We start from the raw sequence: 13,634 nt of genomic DNA, 5'->3' as shown, positions 1-13,634 counted from the left end.
CACACACACACACACACACACACACACACACACACACACACACACACACACACACACACACACACACACACAGTCTGAAGGTTAGAGCCCCAGGTGACCCTGCTCTTCTCAGTTCACATGAAAGAGAATTAGAGAGAGAGAGAGAGAGAGAGCAGGGGGAGGGGGGGATAAGATAAGATATAGAGAGAGAGAGAGCAAAATATGGATGCAGTTTTGGCGTGAAGCTTTACGAATACACATTGGATTAAATGAGAATAGAATACGATGAGAAAGGCTAGAAATAATAGAGAAATTATCAAGATACATTTGTATTTGACTGTTTTGTACACTGTGTATTGTCTGGGTTTAAAGGAGCCCTCGACTTTACTGTACACGTCAAAGTCAGACTCCTAACTACCATTACAAACTCACATGCAAGTCTTACAGCCTAATGTCCATGTTTTTTAAATAAATATATTTGATTGAAATATTATAACACATTATTTAGTATTCTCCACCAGAATAACATACTCTACTTTGTAAAGAAGCAGCATGTGTCTTTCTTTTAATTACAGAAAATATCCTTGATAAGTGAAATTAATTTGTGAGTAAATAATGCAAAATCAAACCTTAATCTGTGGCTTTGCTCTGACTTTGGTTAAAGTCAAATTCACAGTATTACTCAACCTGTGGAAATACTTGTATAAGGCAGGGAGAGTCAAGAGAAATACACTGTTGAGTTGCATTATGGGAATTGCTGGTTCCAGTGTTTTAGAGCTCAATTAATTTAGGCTGCAGCCTAAAGTTAGGGTTTCTTCCATGTTGGCTGCAACATAGTCAGGATATCGTGCAGAATCAATCTATTCTATCCTTCATAAATCTATAACAAACGTTATGTAAGTAGAATACTAATCCACTAGAGTACCCCTTTAACTGACCCAGTCATACAAAATAATTGGTGAGGTGGGATTGTGACCCCAGGAAACCCGTAGAGGTCAGCTCCTCCACCCGGTCCGCCCTGCACCGTGTATGCAAGTGCACAACAGACTGTGTGAATGTGTGTTTGTGCTCTGAGGCTCCAGTTCCCCTCTGGTCCCTCCCTTATCTCTTCCACCACCCCCCCTACCCCCCCCCCCCCCCACACACACACACACACACACAAAACACACACACCCTTGTCTGCCGCCAGCCGATTCCCCTGTGGCCTGGCGCAGCAAACAGATCGATACACCGGAGCTAGGCCGCATTAATATCTGTCGCTTCACCTCCCCCTCCCCGGCGCCTACTCAACTGCTTCAGCACACACACACACACACACACACACAAGCGCGCACACGCACACACACACAGACACTCACATGCAAGCACCTAAATCACACAGACGCACACAAACACACGTCACACCCGTACCGGCGGCGGAAATGGCCCCTAGCTCCCGAGGGATCTGTCTAATTAAAAAAGAGGGGGAGGAGGGGGAGGCGGAAAGAGAGGATAGATTGAGGCAAGGAGAGGGAGGAGAGAGAGAGAGAGCAGGATGGATTTTTCTCTCATTAGAAGCCATGTCTCCTGGTGTGGCCTGGCCTGGCTGATAATGATGAGGCCTCTCTTCGAGAGATGGAGAGAGAGAGGGAGAGAGAGAGGGAGGAGGAGCAGGGGGTTAAAACACTTTGCCCCTGATGTGTGAAGTCATTTTTTTGGTGCTTTTTTTTTTGCTTTACAAAAACACACCTTTTTATTTTTCACCACTTGTGTGGCAGACGGAATTGAGCGCTATGAGCTTTAATCTTCTAACATCTCATAGATCAAGATGTCTGTTTTTGTTGATCCTTGTTCAGTATGTGTGCTTTTATGTGCTAATGTGTGTCTGTACATGTATATGGGGGAGACTGAGGCTCAGTGGTAGAGCAGGGTCATCCTTCTATCAGAGGGTTGGCAGTTTGAATCCTCGGAGCCACTTGTCCATGTTGATGAGAAGAAACTTAACTCCAAACTGCTCCTAATGTGCAACACACTTAAAATAAGCCTTTAACTATAAGATGGTTACATGGATAGTCACGAGGACTTTCTGTTTCAATCCAAACCTGAGTAATATCTTAGAAATGAGTAGCTGATACTAAATTTGTTTTTATCCTCCCCTCTCTGTCTCCCCCCCAATTCTTGTATCCCCTCTGCTTTTTTCCTCTCATCTCTTCTCAACTTAATTCTTCATCATCTTTGTCTCTTCAACTGTATCCTCCCATCTCCCATCCTCTTCTTCCCTCATGTTATGCTGTAATCTTTCATCCACCCTTTCTTGTAATTTCGATGCTTTTGTACCTGTACTCTGGCAAACGACAAATAAATATATCAATCAAATCAATCAATCAATCTCCTGATTCTGTTTCATCACTCCTCATTCAGATATGCTGCGTGCTCGTCAGGAGGCGTTTGCTGCAGCAGTTAGAAATCCAGCGGCCTTAGAAGCTCACCTGCCTTCGGCGGGCAGCTCCTCTTCGTCCAGCCAGAGGCGCAAGCAGGGTCTGCCGCAGCACCGGGACGCACATTACACCGACAGGTGAGGAACCGACGCAAACACACTCACTTGCAAACTAAATATCGACGTCAGGCCGGCCAAAAGCTTGCTATTGAAACGGCAACCCTGCCCCGCTTACAGTACACACACACATGCTGCATTCGAGGCCCCGGTTGATGTGAGCACACTTAAATGTGGAAAACACAAAAAACAATGTTCAGATTTTTCAGAAACATTGTGTCAATGGAAGAAATAGTAGCAGGAGTTAATCACCTGCCAGTTAGCGTCGCCAACCGCTGCACTTTTATCCCATTCTTCCTCTCAGTCCAAGCTTTCTCAGCAAGATCTGATCTCATATTTATATTTTTCATTGTGCTGCAGTGTGTGTGTGCGCGCATGTGCGTGTGTGTGTGCGGCGTGAATGTGTGTGCATCTCCACATACATGGTTAAACTAAGGATCCAATAACCTCTTGGCTACCACTGTGGAGCTGCACGCCTGCATCCCTGGCTTTTCCTCCCTCCTCTCCCCCCAGCGCTGGCCCCTGCGCCTCCCAAACAAAGCCGGGGGCAGCGGGAGTGGGCGGGTAATTGCTTGTCGATTATTTATGTGGCGCGGGGAGAGGCGGGGGATCGATAATGGGCCGGCGGTGCGGCAGCAGGGGAGGGAGGGTTTATGTGTGTGTGTGTGTGTGAGACATGGAAGAGGGGGGGTGAAGGGAAGGGGTGGGGGATATAAGCAGGAAGCTGAGCGGCCCGGCGCAGTGTGGTTCAGCTCTGGGAGGCTGTGGGGGTGTGTATGTGTGTATATATATATATATATATATACACATATATATATATACACATATGTGTATATTTATATGTATATATATATATGTGTGTATGTATATATATATATGTATATATATATGTATATATATGTATATATATATGTGTATATATGTGTATATATATATATATATGTGTATGTATATTTATATTTGTATGCATCGACAAGCCTGCGCGTGGATGTAGTCAGTGAGCCGTGTGTGTTCTCCGACAGCACAGAGTAATTAGCCACACAGGGCAGGGAGAGTTAACTAGGCCTCGCCCTCCCATCCTCCATCCATCCATCTCTACCTCACTCCGTACCCCTTTACCTCCACCTGCCTCATTTTCAATGCTTTTAGTCGCAGCTTGTTTTGGAGTGAATAAAAAAGAGGGGTTAATTAGGAAAACGTTGAAGTGCCCTTTCCATCACTTGAACCATCGTCAAAATGAGATAATGCAAGTGTGCAAAACCTTTATCATGTTTCACCGGTACATCACACACTTTTGCTGTGGGACTTTTTCTGCATGTATCCACATACTTTTAATACTTGTATATACTTTTGATTTTTGATAAGTGTCTTTTGTGGCAAAAGTTTGGGAAGAGCCCCTCATGTTTTAAAGAGACGATCCCCCATAAAGAAAGATTGGTGTGGGAGAACTTGCTGGCCTAAATAGTGTCCAATCCAACACCTTTGGGGTGAACTGCATTGCAAAATAAATGCCGAGCCTTATCACCCAACATCAGAGCCTGACCTCACTAATGCCCTTGTGACGGAACGGGAGCAAATCCCTGCAGCCGGGATTCAAAATATTGTGAAAAACCTTCCTAGGAGAGGAGAGCCTGTATTATATAGGTTTCTAAATGAGAACAAACTTACGGGAGCGTAATTTCCATATACGTTTGGTTATGTAATGTACATGTGTCTAAATGTAAAGAATATACTCGACCCCAATGAAATATACAGAACCTGCAAAAAATAGAGAAGGAGGAAAATGACGTGAGAGTGGGATGAGTGCAAAGTGAAGAGAAAATTAAAATCGAGGTAATTGGTGAATAAAAGCTGAAAACTGAGAATCTTGAAAAGCCGAGGCTGAAAATGCGAGGAAACAATGGAAGCTCTCCCCCTCTCTAACTCTCTGCGTGGCTCACCTTTCCATCGACCCCTCATCATTGATTATCTGGGTCCCATTAGGGCCCATTGTTAAAAACAAATCATTAGGGCTGCTCGATGGGCTTAGAGCCTGGCGCTCCATTTGTCTGGCCTTAAATGGCAAAGCTCACCAAGCATCTGCAAGGCAAATAGGGGAAGGGTGGCGAAAAAGAGAGAGAGAGAGGGGAAGGGGAAAGCATTGTAGCTTAAAATGGGGATGAAGAGAAGGAAGCAAAACAGAAGAAGAGAGGAGATGGCGAGAGGACGAAGTGATGGAGAGAGAGAGAGAGAAAGAGTGCGATAAGAGGGAGGGAGGGAGTGAGCGAGATAGAAAAGAGAGAGAGAGAACGAGCGTGGAGGGAGCCTCATCCATTTTAATGAGCTTCCTGTGTAAATGTGTTCCTGCGGAGAAGGAGCCGAGGGCGGCCGCGCGGCGCTCCTAATCCCCCCACGTTCCCGTCATTAAGGGCAGCCCTGTCACACACACACCCCTACGCGCACACCAGGACACACACACACTTACACAGACACGCATACACACTCACACTGCCTGGGCTTTGGCGGGACGGGACTGCTGTCGCCACTCTGACAGGTCGTCACACACCAGTGAATTCCCCAGGAGCCCCTGGCCTCACTGCAGGCAGAGGGAGAGGAAGAGAGGGAGAGGAAGAGAGAGGGAGAGAGGGAGAAAAAGAGAGAGCGGGGTAGCAAGTGATATCATTTTGCGTTATAAGCCAACCTTGCATTTGTGAATCTGCCTATTTTCATTTTCTGATATTTTCATGTCTCAAGTAAAAAAACGGGTGAGTGTTTTTACCTCATCTTTTCATAGCATGTTGGCGGTATCTGTGCAACAAAATGCACAGATAGGGTAAGAAGAAAGTCACACATTGACTGACAGACACGTGTAAACACACACACACACACACACACACACACACACACACACACACACACACACACACACACACAGCCCCAGAGCAAAATGACTAATGTCTGCCACTCCTCCCTTAAAATTGCCTCCTATAAAAAGAGGGAGAGATGGAGGAAGGGAGGGGAGGGCAGCGTCAGACACACACTTTTTCTCCCCTTCCCGCTCTGTCTCTCTCACTCCCCGTGATTAGGCCTAATTATGGTGGCGCAGACGCCTGGCAGCCCCAGTCATGCAGCTTTAATTGACCGTTATTCATCTGCGGGCTAACGCTAGGCAAGGGTAGGCGGTGCGCGGAGAGGGAAGAAAGGGAGGACGTATCAGAAAGGGGATTGGGGGGAGGGGGGAGAGTTTGTCATGCGGGAGCCGTGGCGAGGTGGAGGGGAGTTTTTTTTGTTGCGGGCGCCTTAACGTGGCCTAGTGGAGCTGCGCGTCGCCAGGCTAATTGCTAGCCCCGAGGGATTAGGCCAGGTGATTACACACTGGGCGGTGTAATTACATAAGCAGCGGCGAGTGGGGCCCCGGCGAGCGGCTCCGGGGTCACGCGCCGTAGCCCTCACCCAAGATTAATTGGAGCTGCCAGTGGAGTGCGAGGCACCGCCGGAGAGAGCGGTTATACGATTAGCATTAACATTTCAACGGCGGAGGCGATCGATGAATGGTTTTCACCCCCCATCCACACCACCCCCACCACTCTACACCCCGCCTCCCCCTCCATCTCATCTCTCCGCTCTTATGTGCGTGCCCTCCCTCCCTCCGTGCAGTTCCTCCCCCCCCCCCTTACCATTTAGTGAGGCGGGAGACATACAGGCGCTAGCTAATTTGAACACAGTTGCAAAACAATATTTTCGGTTGCATACGTCGCCGTGTTGGTTTAGCTCGATGTTGTTTTCCTCGGCTTGTTTCTTTTGTGTTGCGGCAGTCACACACAGCTGAGCTCTGATTGGTGTGAGAGCAGCGGCTCAGGAGGAGAGCAGAGGAGACAGGAAAGGGAAGAGGAGAGGTGTGTGGAGCTCGCGAGGCCTTGGAAACAGCTGTGATGTGAGGCACGGAGCATCGTCTTCCACACGTGACACTTTCAATGGGTCATGGTGCAGATGCCTCACTCGTGTGAAAGCTTTTTATCTTCTCTCTCAAAACCATGTTCCTGTACCCATGAAGATCTGCACAAAACTGCGAGAAAAACTGCGAAAGGGAAATAATAATAGAAGGGATTACAGTGAACAAAGAAGGGGGATGAGGAAACTGAAAGAAAGACGTCGAGGCAAGACAAAGCTGGGGTGAAGAGACGGGATGAGATGAAGTGATGAAGAGGGGAGAGAGAATACATGGAGAGAGGTGGAGGAAATAAAACTGAAGGAAAATAAAGGAGTAAACGAGAGATTCTCCGAGGTCATAGAAAAGAAGAGCGAAGAGAAGGAAAAAAAGATGGTTTAGAAGGAACAAGAGACGCGGAGAGAGGGAGAGAGGGAGAGGGAGCAAGGTGAGAGGCGCCTTTCCCCCTCGACGAGGACAAAAGACGGAGCCAATAATGGAGAGGCCTTTTCAGAAGCGGAGGTTGCAGGACGCTCCATCTTTTCACCCGTTTCAATGCAACCCAGAGAGTAAGAGGGAGAGCGGGAGAGAGGGAGGGAAAACGGAGAGGAGGGCGTAGAAAAGGGAGAGAAGAGAGGAGGGATGAGTGTTAATTAGAAGGTCCTTCAGCCCGTGGCCCCGGTCAAGACGCAGGGGCCGCCGCAGCTGTCGGAGCATGACACACTGGCATTGTGCATTCAGCCCTCATTATGTGTGTGGGTCTCGAGTTGTGTGTGCGTGTGTTGTGTGTGTGTGTCTGTGTACGTATTGTGTGTACGTGTGAGGCAGCAGGGGAAGAAAAGGCTGCAGACCAGGGTACAGCAATGGCCAGCGGCGCTTGCTGCGGCGTGACAAGACTGATGAGGCACTGGGGCGACATGGGGGCCTCTGGAGCTCCACTGATAAAAATACATTGCATACATTGGTGTGGCAGCATCCACACACACACACACACACACACACACAAAGAATTGAGACGTACTTGTTCACCATTAATGTTACGTAGGGAATCAAACATTAAACATTTCTCCACGTTAAATGCGTTCATCGTTGCAAAGCATCCAGTGAAATCCAAAGTGAACCTCATGTTGTCTTTGATGATGTTTGTGTCCACAGAGATCTGTCTCACCCTCCACCCCTCCTGTCCCCACCAACTGGCCCTCACATCGCCTTAGGACCTCACCTGCGGCCTCCTTTCCTGGGCATGCCCTCAGCTCTTTGCCAGGCCCCTGGTGAGTCATAAATCATGCTACGGATAAATGTGTAATACCAATGGGGATGCATGGCATGGAAAAATACTTGTAAAAAAGATAAACACTGTCACATTTGCAGGGAGATGAGACGAATGTTATAGAGTTTTACAAGATATTACTCTTCAGATATAATTTTGCAGTAAACAGATGAGGGAAATTGTTTTTGTGAGTACCTTTTGTGAACTTTTAAACCTGATGTCTCATTTCAGTTTTTAACACTTGGGAGCTTCCATGTCACTTTTGTTCTTACTGGTATGTGTTTTCTTGCTGTTTCTATTCACAGGTTATGGTTTCCTCCAACCGGCTCAAGCTGAGCTCTTTGCTCGGCAACAGGAGATGTTGAGGAAACAAAATCTAGCCAGGTGTGTGTGTGTGTGTGTGTTACTAGTGTAATTATGGCCACAATGTAAATGATAACAGCTCAAATAGATGTTTCATGGGTTCATTATAACATTGATCAAAAGAGCTATACGCCCACAAACAGTGCTGTGGATGTGAAATAGTTGATTGTTCTAAACATTCGGCCTGTGTGTTAACGTCCGTGCGTCTATCATTTTCTCAGACTTGAGATGTCGGCAGAGCTGCTGAGACAGAAAGAGTTGGAAAGCCTCCACCAGCAACAGCAGCAGCAGCGTCTTCTGGGCTCTGAACCTTTGGGCGCTCTTCCACCTGGCCTCCCTCCAGACCATCCAGCCCTGCGCAGCCTCCACGACATCCCAGAGGGCCACCCGCTCCGCGAGGAACTGGCCCGCCGCTCGAATGCAATGCAGGTGCTCCGCCATGGGTCTGCCGCACCGCTCCTCACCCACCATCAGCATCAACATCCAGGACCACCCTCCACACCCAAAGACACCCAGGCACAGAGATCTCCCGCTGGCCCAGATTCTGAATTCAGGAAGGCCCCCCGCAGGGCCCCCCAGACGCAGCTCCGTGCTGGGGATCACACAGAAGGGCGAGAGGACAGAGGGAGGTTTGTCGACCGGGAGGTCCACGATGAGGAGATGAAGGACTCGGACAGTGACGAGGAGATGTGTGAGGAGAGGCGGAACAGTGTCGCTGCCAAGTCGAGCAGTAAACCCAGGGACCGGGACAGAGACGGGGGTAAAGAGACTGGCAGGAAGACGGCGTGTGACAGTGCCAAGGAGACCGGAGAGAGCTCAGGCAGACTGAGTGCCCCTTGTAGTTCAACAGGGACGGAGTCACCCAGTCGCCACCTCTTCACCCCTGGACTGGGCAAGGCTGATGTCAAGTACCACCTGCCACCTGGGTTCATGCCACCGCTGCCTGCTCTTCATGCTCAGTCACTGCCCTTCGGATTCCCCTACGCCAACCCCTACTTTCACACAGGTGAGAGACTCAGCCACACACACACAGATACACACAACACACACACAGTCGACATGCGAAGCCCATTAGCGTCACTCTTTGTGTGTGTGTGTCTCCTGAGTGAGGACCTCTCCCTGTTTGAGTCCCTGCATCTGACCTCAGTGTGATCTCATGCGCACCACGACCACGTGGGCAGAGAGGAGTACACATTCCCCCCATGATCAGCTTAAAGGGAAAATTCATATTTTTGCAGTGGGGTTCTGTGAGATCATTGTATCGACACCCCCGGTTTGGAGAAACAGAATACCAACATAGATACTGCAGTGGGAAACTATATTCTAATTGTAGGCTATATTTTGCATATTTTCATCACCACAATTCAATCAGTTAGATCTGTGAATCCAAGTGTTTTGCAAAATTTGAAGGAATTCTCTCAGGGTGTTCCTGAGATATCACCTTCACGAGAATGTGGCGGACGTGAGGTCACACTGACCGTGCACTTTGACATTTGACCACCGACATCTAATCACTTCATCATGTTCGGGTCAGGCAGCAACCTCCGGTCCTGATAAGTGGAGCCGATGCAGAAGTGCCTCACACTTGTATTCTCTCTAGTGGCCATCAGAGAGATTGTATGTGAGGCAGGGGGATGTCTATGTGTACAGATTGTAAAGCACTCCGAGACAAATTTGTGAAATTGGGCTATACAAATGAACTGAATTGAATTGAACATTACTTCTTACTTGTTTATTAAAACTTAGTATAAACATTGTGAGCATGACTTTATGGTCTCAGTCGCTAGTTTCAAGTCTTCTTCAATCCTACATTATTTCAATTTAGTAAAAAAAGGGAATACAAGTATAATCGTATATTAATGTGATTTAAAAAGTTATGGTTTAGTATATCATGAAAAATGTCATGACAAAAATCCTAGTTTAACATATTAAGTATTGGTATATTATGCCATCAAAATATAATGAAAAATACCACATTATTTTATGCAGAAATAATTCATAGTATAGTAGCTGTAAGATATGAAAAATGACAGTATGTTATTAAAAGGTAATCGTATAGTATGCTGACAAATGTGATAAAGAGGTCATACGATATATACACTTGTTAAAAAAGGCATGAAAATGTCATTTTGTCAAAAAGAGTGATAAAAAGACAGATTATAGTATGTTAAAAACATTCATTGTCTTGTATGTTGAAAAGTGAGATTAAAAAGTCAGAGTATAATGTGGTAAAAAAGTCTTAATATATTATGTTGAAATCGGGATAAAAATAGCAGATAAAATGTCATAGTATGTAAAGAAACTTCTACTATAGTATGTTGAAATAAATCAGAATATACAATGTTTTAGAAAAAAGTGTTAAATAGTTAAAGTACGTTGAAAAAATGCATACAAACTTAAAAGTTATAAAGAACTCACAGTGTAGTATTTGAAAAAAAGGTGATTATGTCCAGTATCATGTAGAGATGTCTATATATTGTATATACAGTTCTATGATTCATATTTAATTAAAAAAAATAATATATAATGAAAGCAGTGGATATGTAAGTGTTAACGGCTCATCGGCAGCGTATGACTGAACTATTCTTCGTGGTGACGTCTGCAGAAAGAAGCTGTGCTTATACTCTGTCTGCTTGTTGTGGCGTTTGGTTCTGCAGCGCAGATATTACGAGCCCGGCTCCTGATCCTAGAGGTGCATACGCCCTTAATGGAGGTCAGGCTGGCACCATTGATTTTGTCTGCAGTTCTGACTGCCCGTTGTGGTTGGTTCCTGCCCTGTTTGGTGGCTGATCCAAACACACTGATGTGTGTGCAGAGGACAGACTGGAGGATTGCAGTGTTTGTCAGCTGCTGCTGAGCCAGGGTCAACTCTCTGAGTACATCCTCTGCTTGGCCCTTTTCCTGGTCGTATCTTTGTTGGAAGTTCACGTCTGGGAGATGGTGAAAAAAACATTTGAAAAAAGTCATGTCTTATGTCAATGTCTTAAAAAGTATTAAGTATGCAATTTTATTTTTTTGCACCAAAAGAATGTAAATTAATTGTGAAATTACAGTTTATTCATATAGTATATATGACACAGTATAGTTTTGTCATACATTTTTTTCAAAATAATACATATATATTGCCATAAAAAAGACAAAATTAAGTGCATAAACCCCCAGATACAGCTGCATACTATACACATGTCATTGTATGCTAGTATACCATGAAAGTATAATGGTAACGAATATCCTAACAAATGAAAAGTATAATATGTCGAAGAAAGTGTGTGAAAGGAGCTTATAGGATTGTATGCTGAAGAAAGTGATTCAAAAAAAGTTTAAAAGGTCATGTTACATACTATACAATGAAAAGTATAGTATGTCTATAAAATATCATGTATGTCAAAAAAGTAGGGTTAGGGCTTTACACATTTCTAAAATAATTTATACTATAGTATGTAAAACAATCTCATAGATTATGGAGTCTATTAATATATATATCTATATACAGTATATAGATATATATAGATATATATATATGCACTAACATGTCATAAGTCATAGTATAGTATATAATTTAAAAGATATATATCATGTATAATATGCATATGATATATATCTATATATTACATATATATATAATATAGTATGCCTTGTGGATCGAAAAGTCATAGTTGTGTATGTCACAAGTAGTCATGGTACAGAAAGCCATTAATGTGTTATAAAGATGCAATACAAGTGTTACGGTATGTCCAAAAAGTCAGTATAGTATATCATATAAAAAAACATCCTGTACTTTCTATAAAAAAGCCCCCCAAAAAGGGTTATAGTACAGGATGCTACTGCATTTCTATAAATATAATCACAGGCGCGACCTTTAGCTCACCTGATGGAGTGTGCACCATGGAGGCGGAGTCCTTGGCACTGGATTCAATTCCAAGCTGCAGGCCTTCGCTGCCTTTGCCTCTATCGCTCTCATCCTTTCCTGTTGCTGTATAATAATAATAACTTTTACACAGCATCTATATAGTTCTACAGCTGCACCAATAAAAGAAACAAGTCATTGCAGCAAAAAAAATTCAATAATATGGCTATTTTGGTTTCATGTCTGAAAATGTACAGTATGTGTGTTTATAGAGTACGGTGTGTCATAAACATGGAATTACTGCATCACAGGATATTGCTGTCATTGAGACATAAGACGTTATTGGCCGTACATTTGTTTTTAGTCTTTAAGTTTTCAGGTAATGCGTCACTAAAGATGGCAGCAAGATCCTCAGTCCTAATAGCAACGTTGTCCCCGGTTATATTGACACATCATTTTCACCCACTGCTGCTTCCAGGCTCCGTGGGAGGTCTTTTCATGGATGGGGAGGACTCGGCCACAGCAAACCCTGTGGAGGACATCAGCAAGTGGAGCGTGGAGGACGTGTGTGGCTTTATAAGCAGCCTGGCCGGATGTGCTGAATACACACAGGTAAGGACACAGAACGAGGGAAAAGAGGAAGAGAGAGAGAGAGAGACAGAGAGAGGAGGGGATGGAGGCAGGGGCAGGCTGACTCCTAATCACAGAACAGTGACCCAAGGTATCATACATACTGCAACAATACTCCGTTGCTTTCCATGGCATCTCGCAAAGTTTAGGTGGAAGCCCTAAACCGGCATGAAGCGGTTTGTTTCATCGTTGTTGTGAATGTGTGTGTGGCTGCACGAATGGTGACGCTCCTAAGTGCAGCCGTATGAGTGGGCTTTGTGTGACTGCGGCTGGGTTAGCGGTGCATGTGCACTTGTAGCCTGGGGGCGTGACTGAAATGGTTGTGTGTGTGTGTGTGTGTGTGTTACACACATTGTTCCAAAATGTACTTTCCAGAATTTGAGAAAAGTAAACCAAACTCTTCTTTTCGTTTTTCCAAGTGTCGAACAATACTCACAAAACAGTATTTAGGTTTTAAGGCTCATTAGTCCCCGTAATCATGCTGGCTGTGGTGGAAGGGATTCCTTCATAATGGCACACAATAATCCACAATAATTTGTCCGCGCTATTGGATCCAGATGAATTTAAGGCTTTGGGATTTTTCCTTCATCTCTTACACGGAGGTCAAGCTAACACCATGGCCAGTCGTGACATAAACAGTTATTTCAGTGACCCATAAGACTCACACTGGCATGTGAATATTGAGGCAGTTGAACATGTGAAGCCATCCTTTAATAACACGTTTAAGACCCGATTAGACAACACTTCAACAACTACGTCCCCTTTTTAGGCTTCTTTCCCTACTCAAAATGGAGATGTAACATTTTGGAATAGAGACACTGTTTTGTCAGTTGTGTGAATGCATATGTAGTTTGTGTGTGTGTGTGTGTGTGTGTATATGTCGGGGCTGTGGCTGAAGCGGCTGTCTCTCCGCCAGGTGTTTCGGGAGCAGGCCATTGATGGAGAGACATTACCGCTGCTCACTGAGGAGCACCTGCTCACCACCCTGGGACTAAAGCTGGGGCCTGCGCTCAAGATCCGCTCACAGGTACACACACCACAGACCTGCGCGTGGACTCGTGTGTGTGTGTGTGTCTGAATGTGTGTTTCTGTCCATAGGCCCAAG

General features: G+C 45.3%; 1 protein-coding gene across 4 annotated transcripts in view; it reads left to right on the top strand.

Annotated features, from left to right (window-relative positions):
* samd11 (sterile alpha motif domain containing 11) overlaps positions 1 to 13,634 on the top strand; it is a 51,088-nt gene that overhangs the window by 35,599 nt on the left and 1,855 nt on the right. For 3 of the 4 annotated variants that reach the window (XM_056422267.1, XM_056422266.1, XM_056422269.1), the window contains exons 7-12: positions 2,380 to 2,533; positions 7,575 to 7,690; positions 7,995 to 8,073; positions 8,274 to 9,058; positions 12,378 to 12,511; positions 13,446 to 13,556. In XM_056422267.1, the coding sequence (XP_056278242.1) occupies positions 2,380 to 2,533; positions 7,575 to 7,690; positions 7,995 to 8,073; positions 8,274 to 9,058; positions 12,378 to 12,511; positions 13,446 to 13,556 (1,379 nt within the window). The remainder of the gene's footprint in view (positions 1 to 2,379; positions 2,534 to 7,574; positions 7,691 to 7,994; positions 8,074 to 8,273; positions 9,059 to 12,377; positions 12,512 to 13,445; positions 13,557 to 13,634) is intronic. The other variant, XM_056422268.1, reaches the window with a different exon arrangement.

Source organism: Pseudoliparis swirei, chromosome 9 (assembly GCF_029220125.1).
Source record: "Pseudoliparis swirei isolate HS2019 ecotype Mariana Trench chromosome 9, NWPU_hadal_v1, whole genome shotgun sequence".
Lineage (NCBI taxonomy): Eukaryota > Metazoa > Chordata > Actinopteri > Perciformes > Liparidae > Pseudoliparis > Pseudoliparis swirei.
This window is presented reverse-complemented; position numbering and strand designations above follow the sequence as displayed.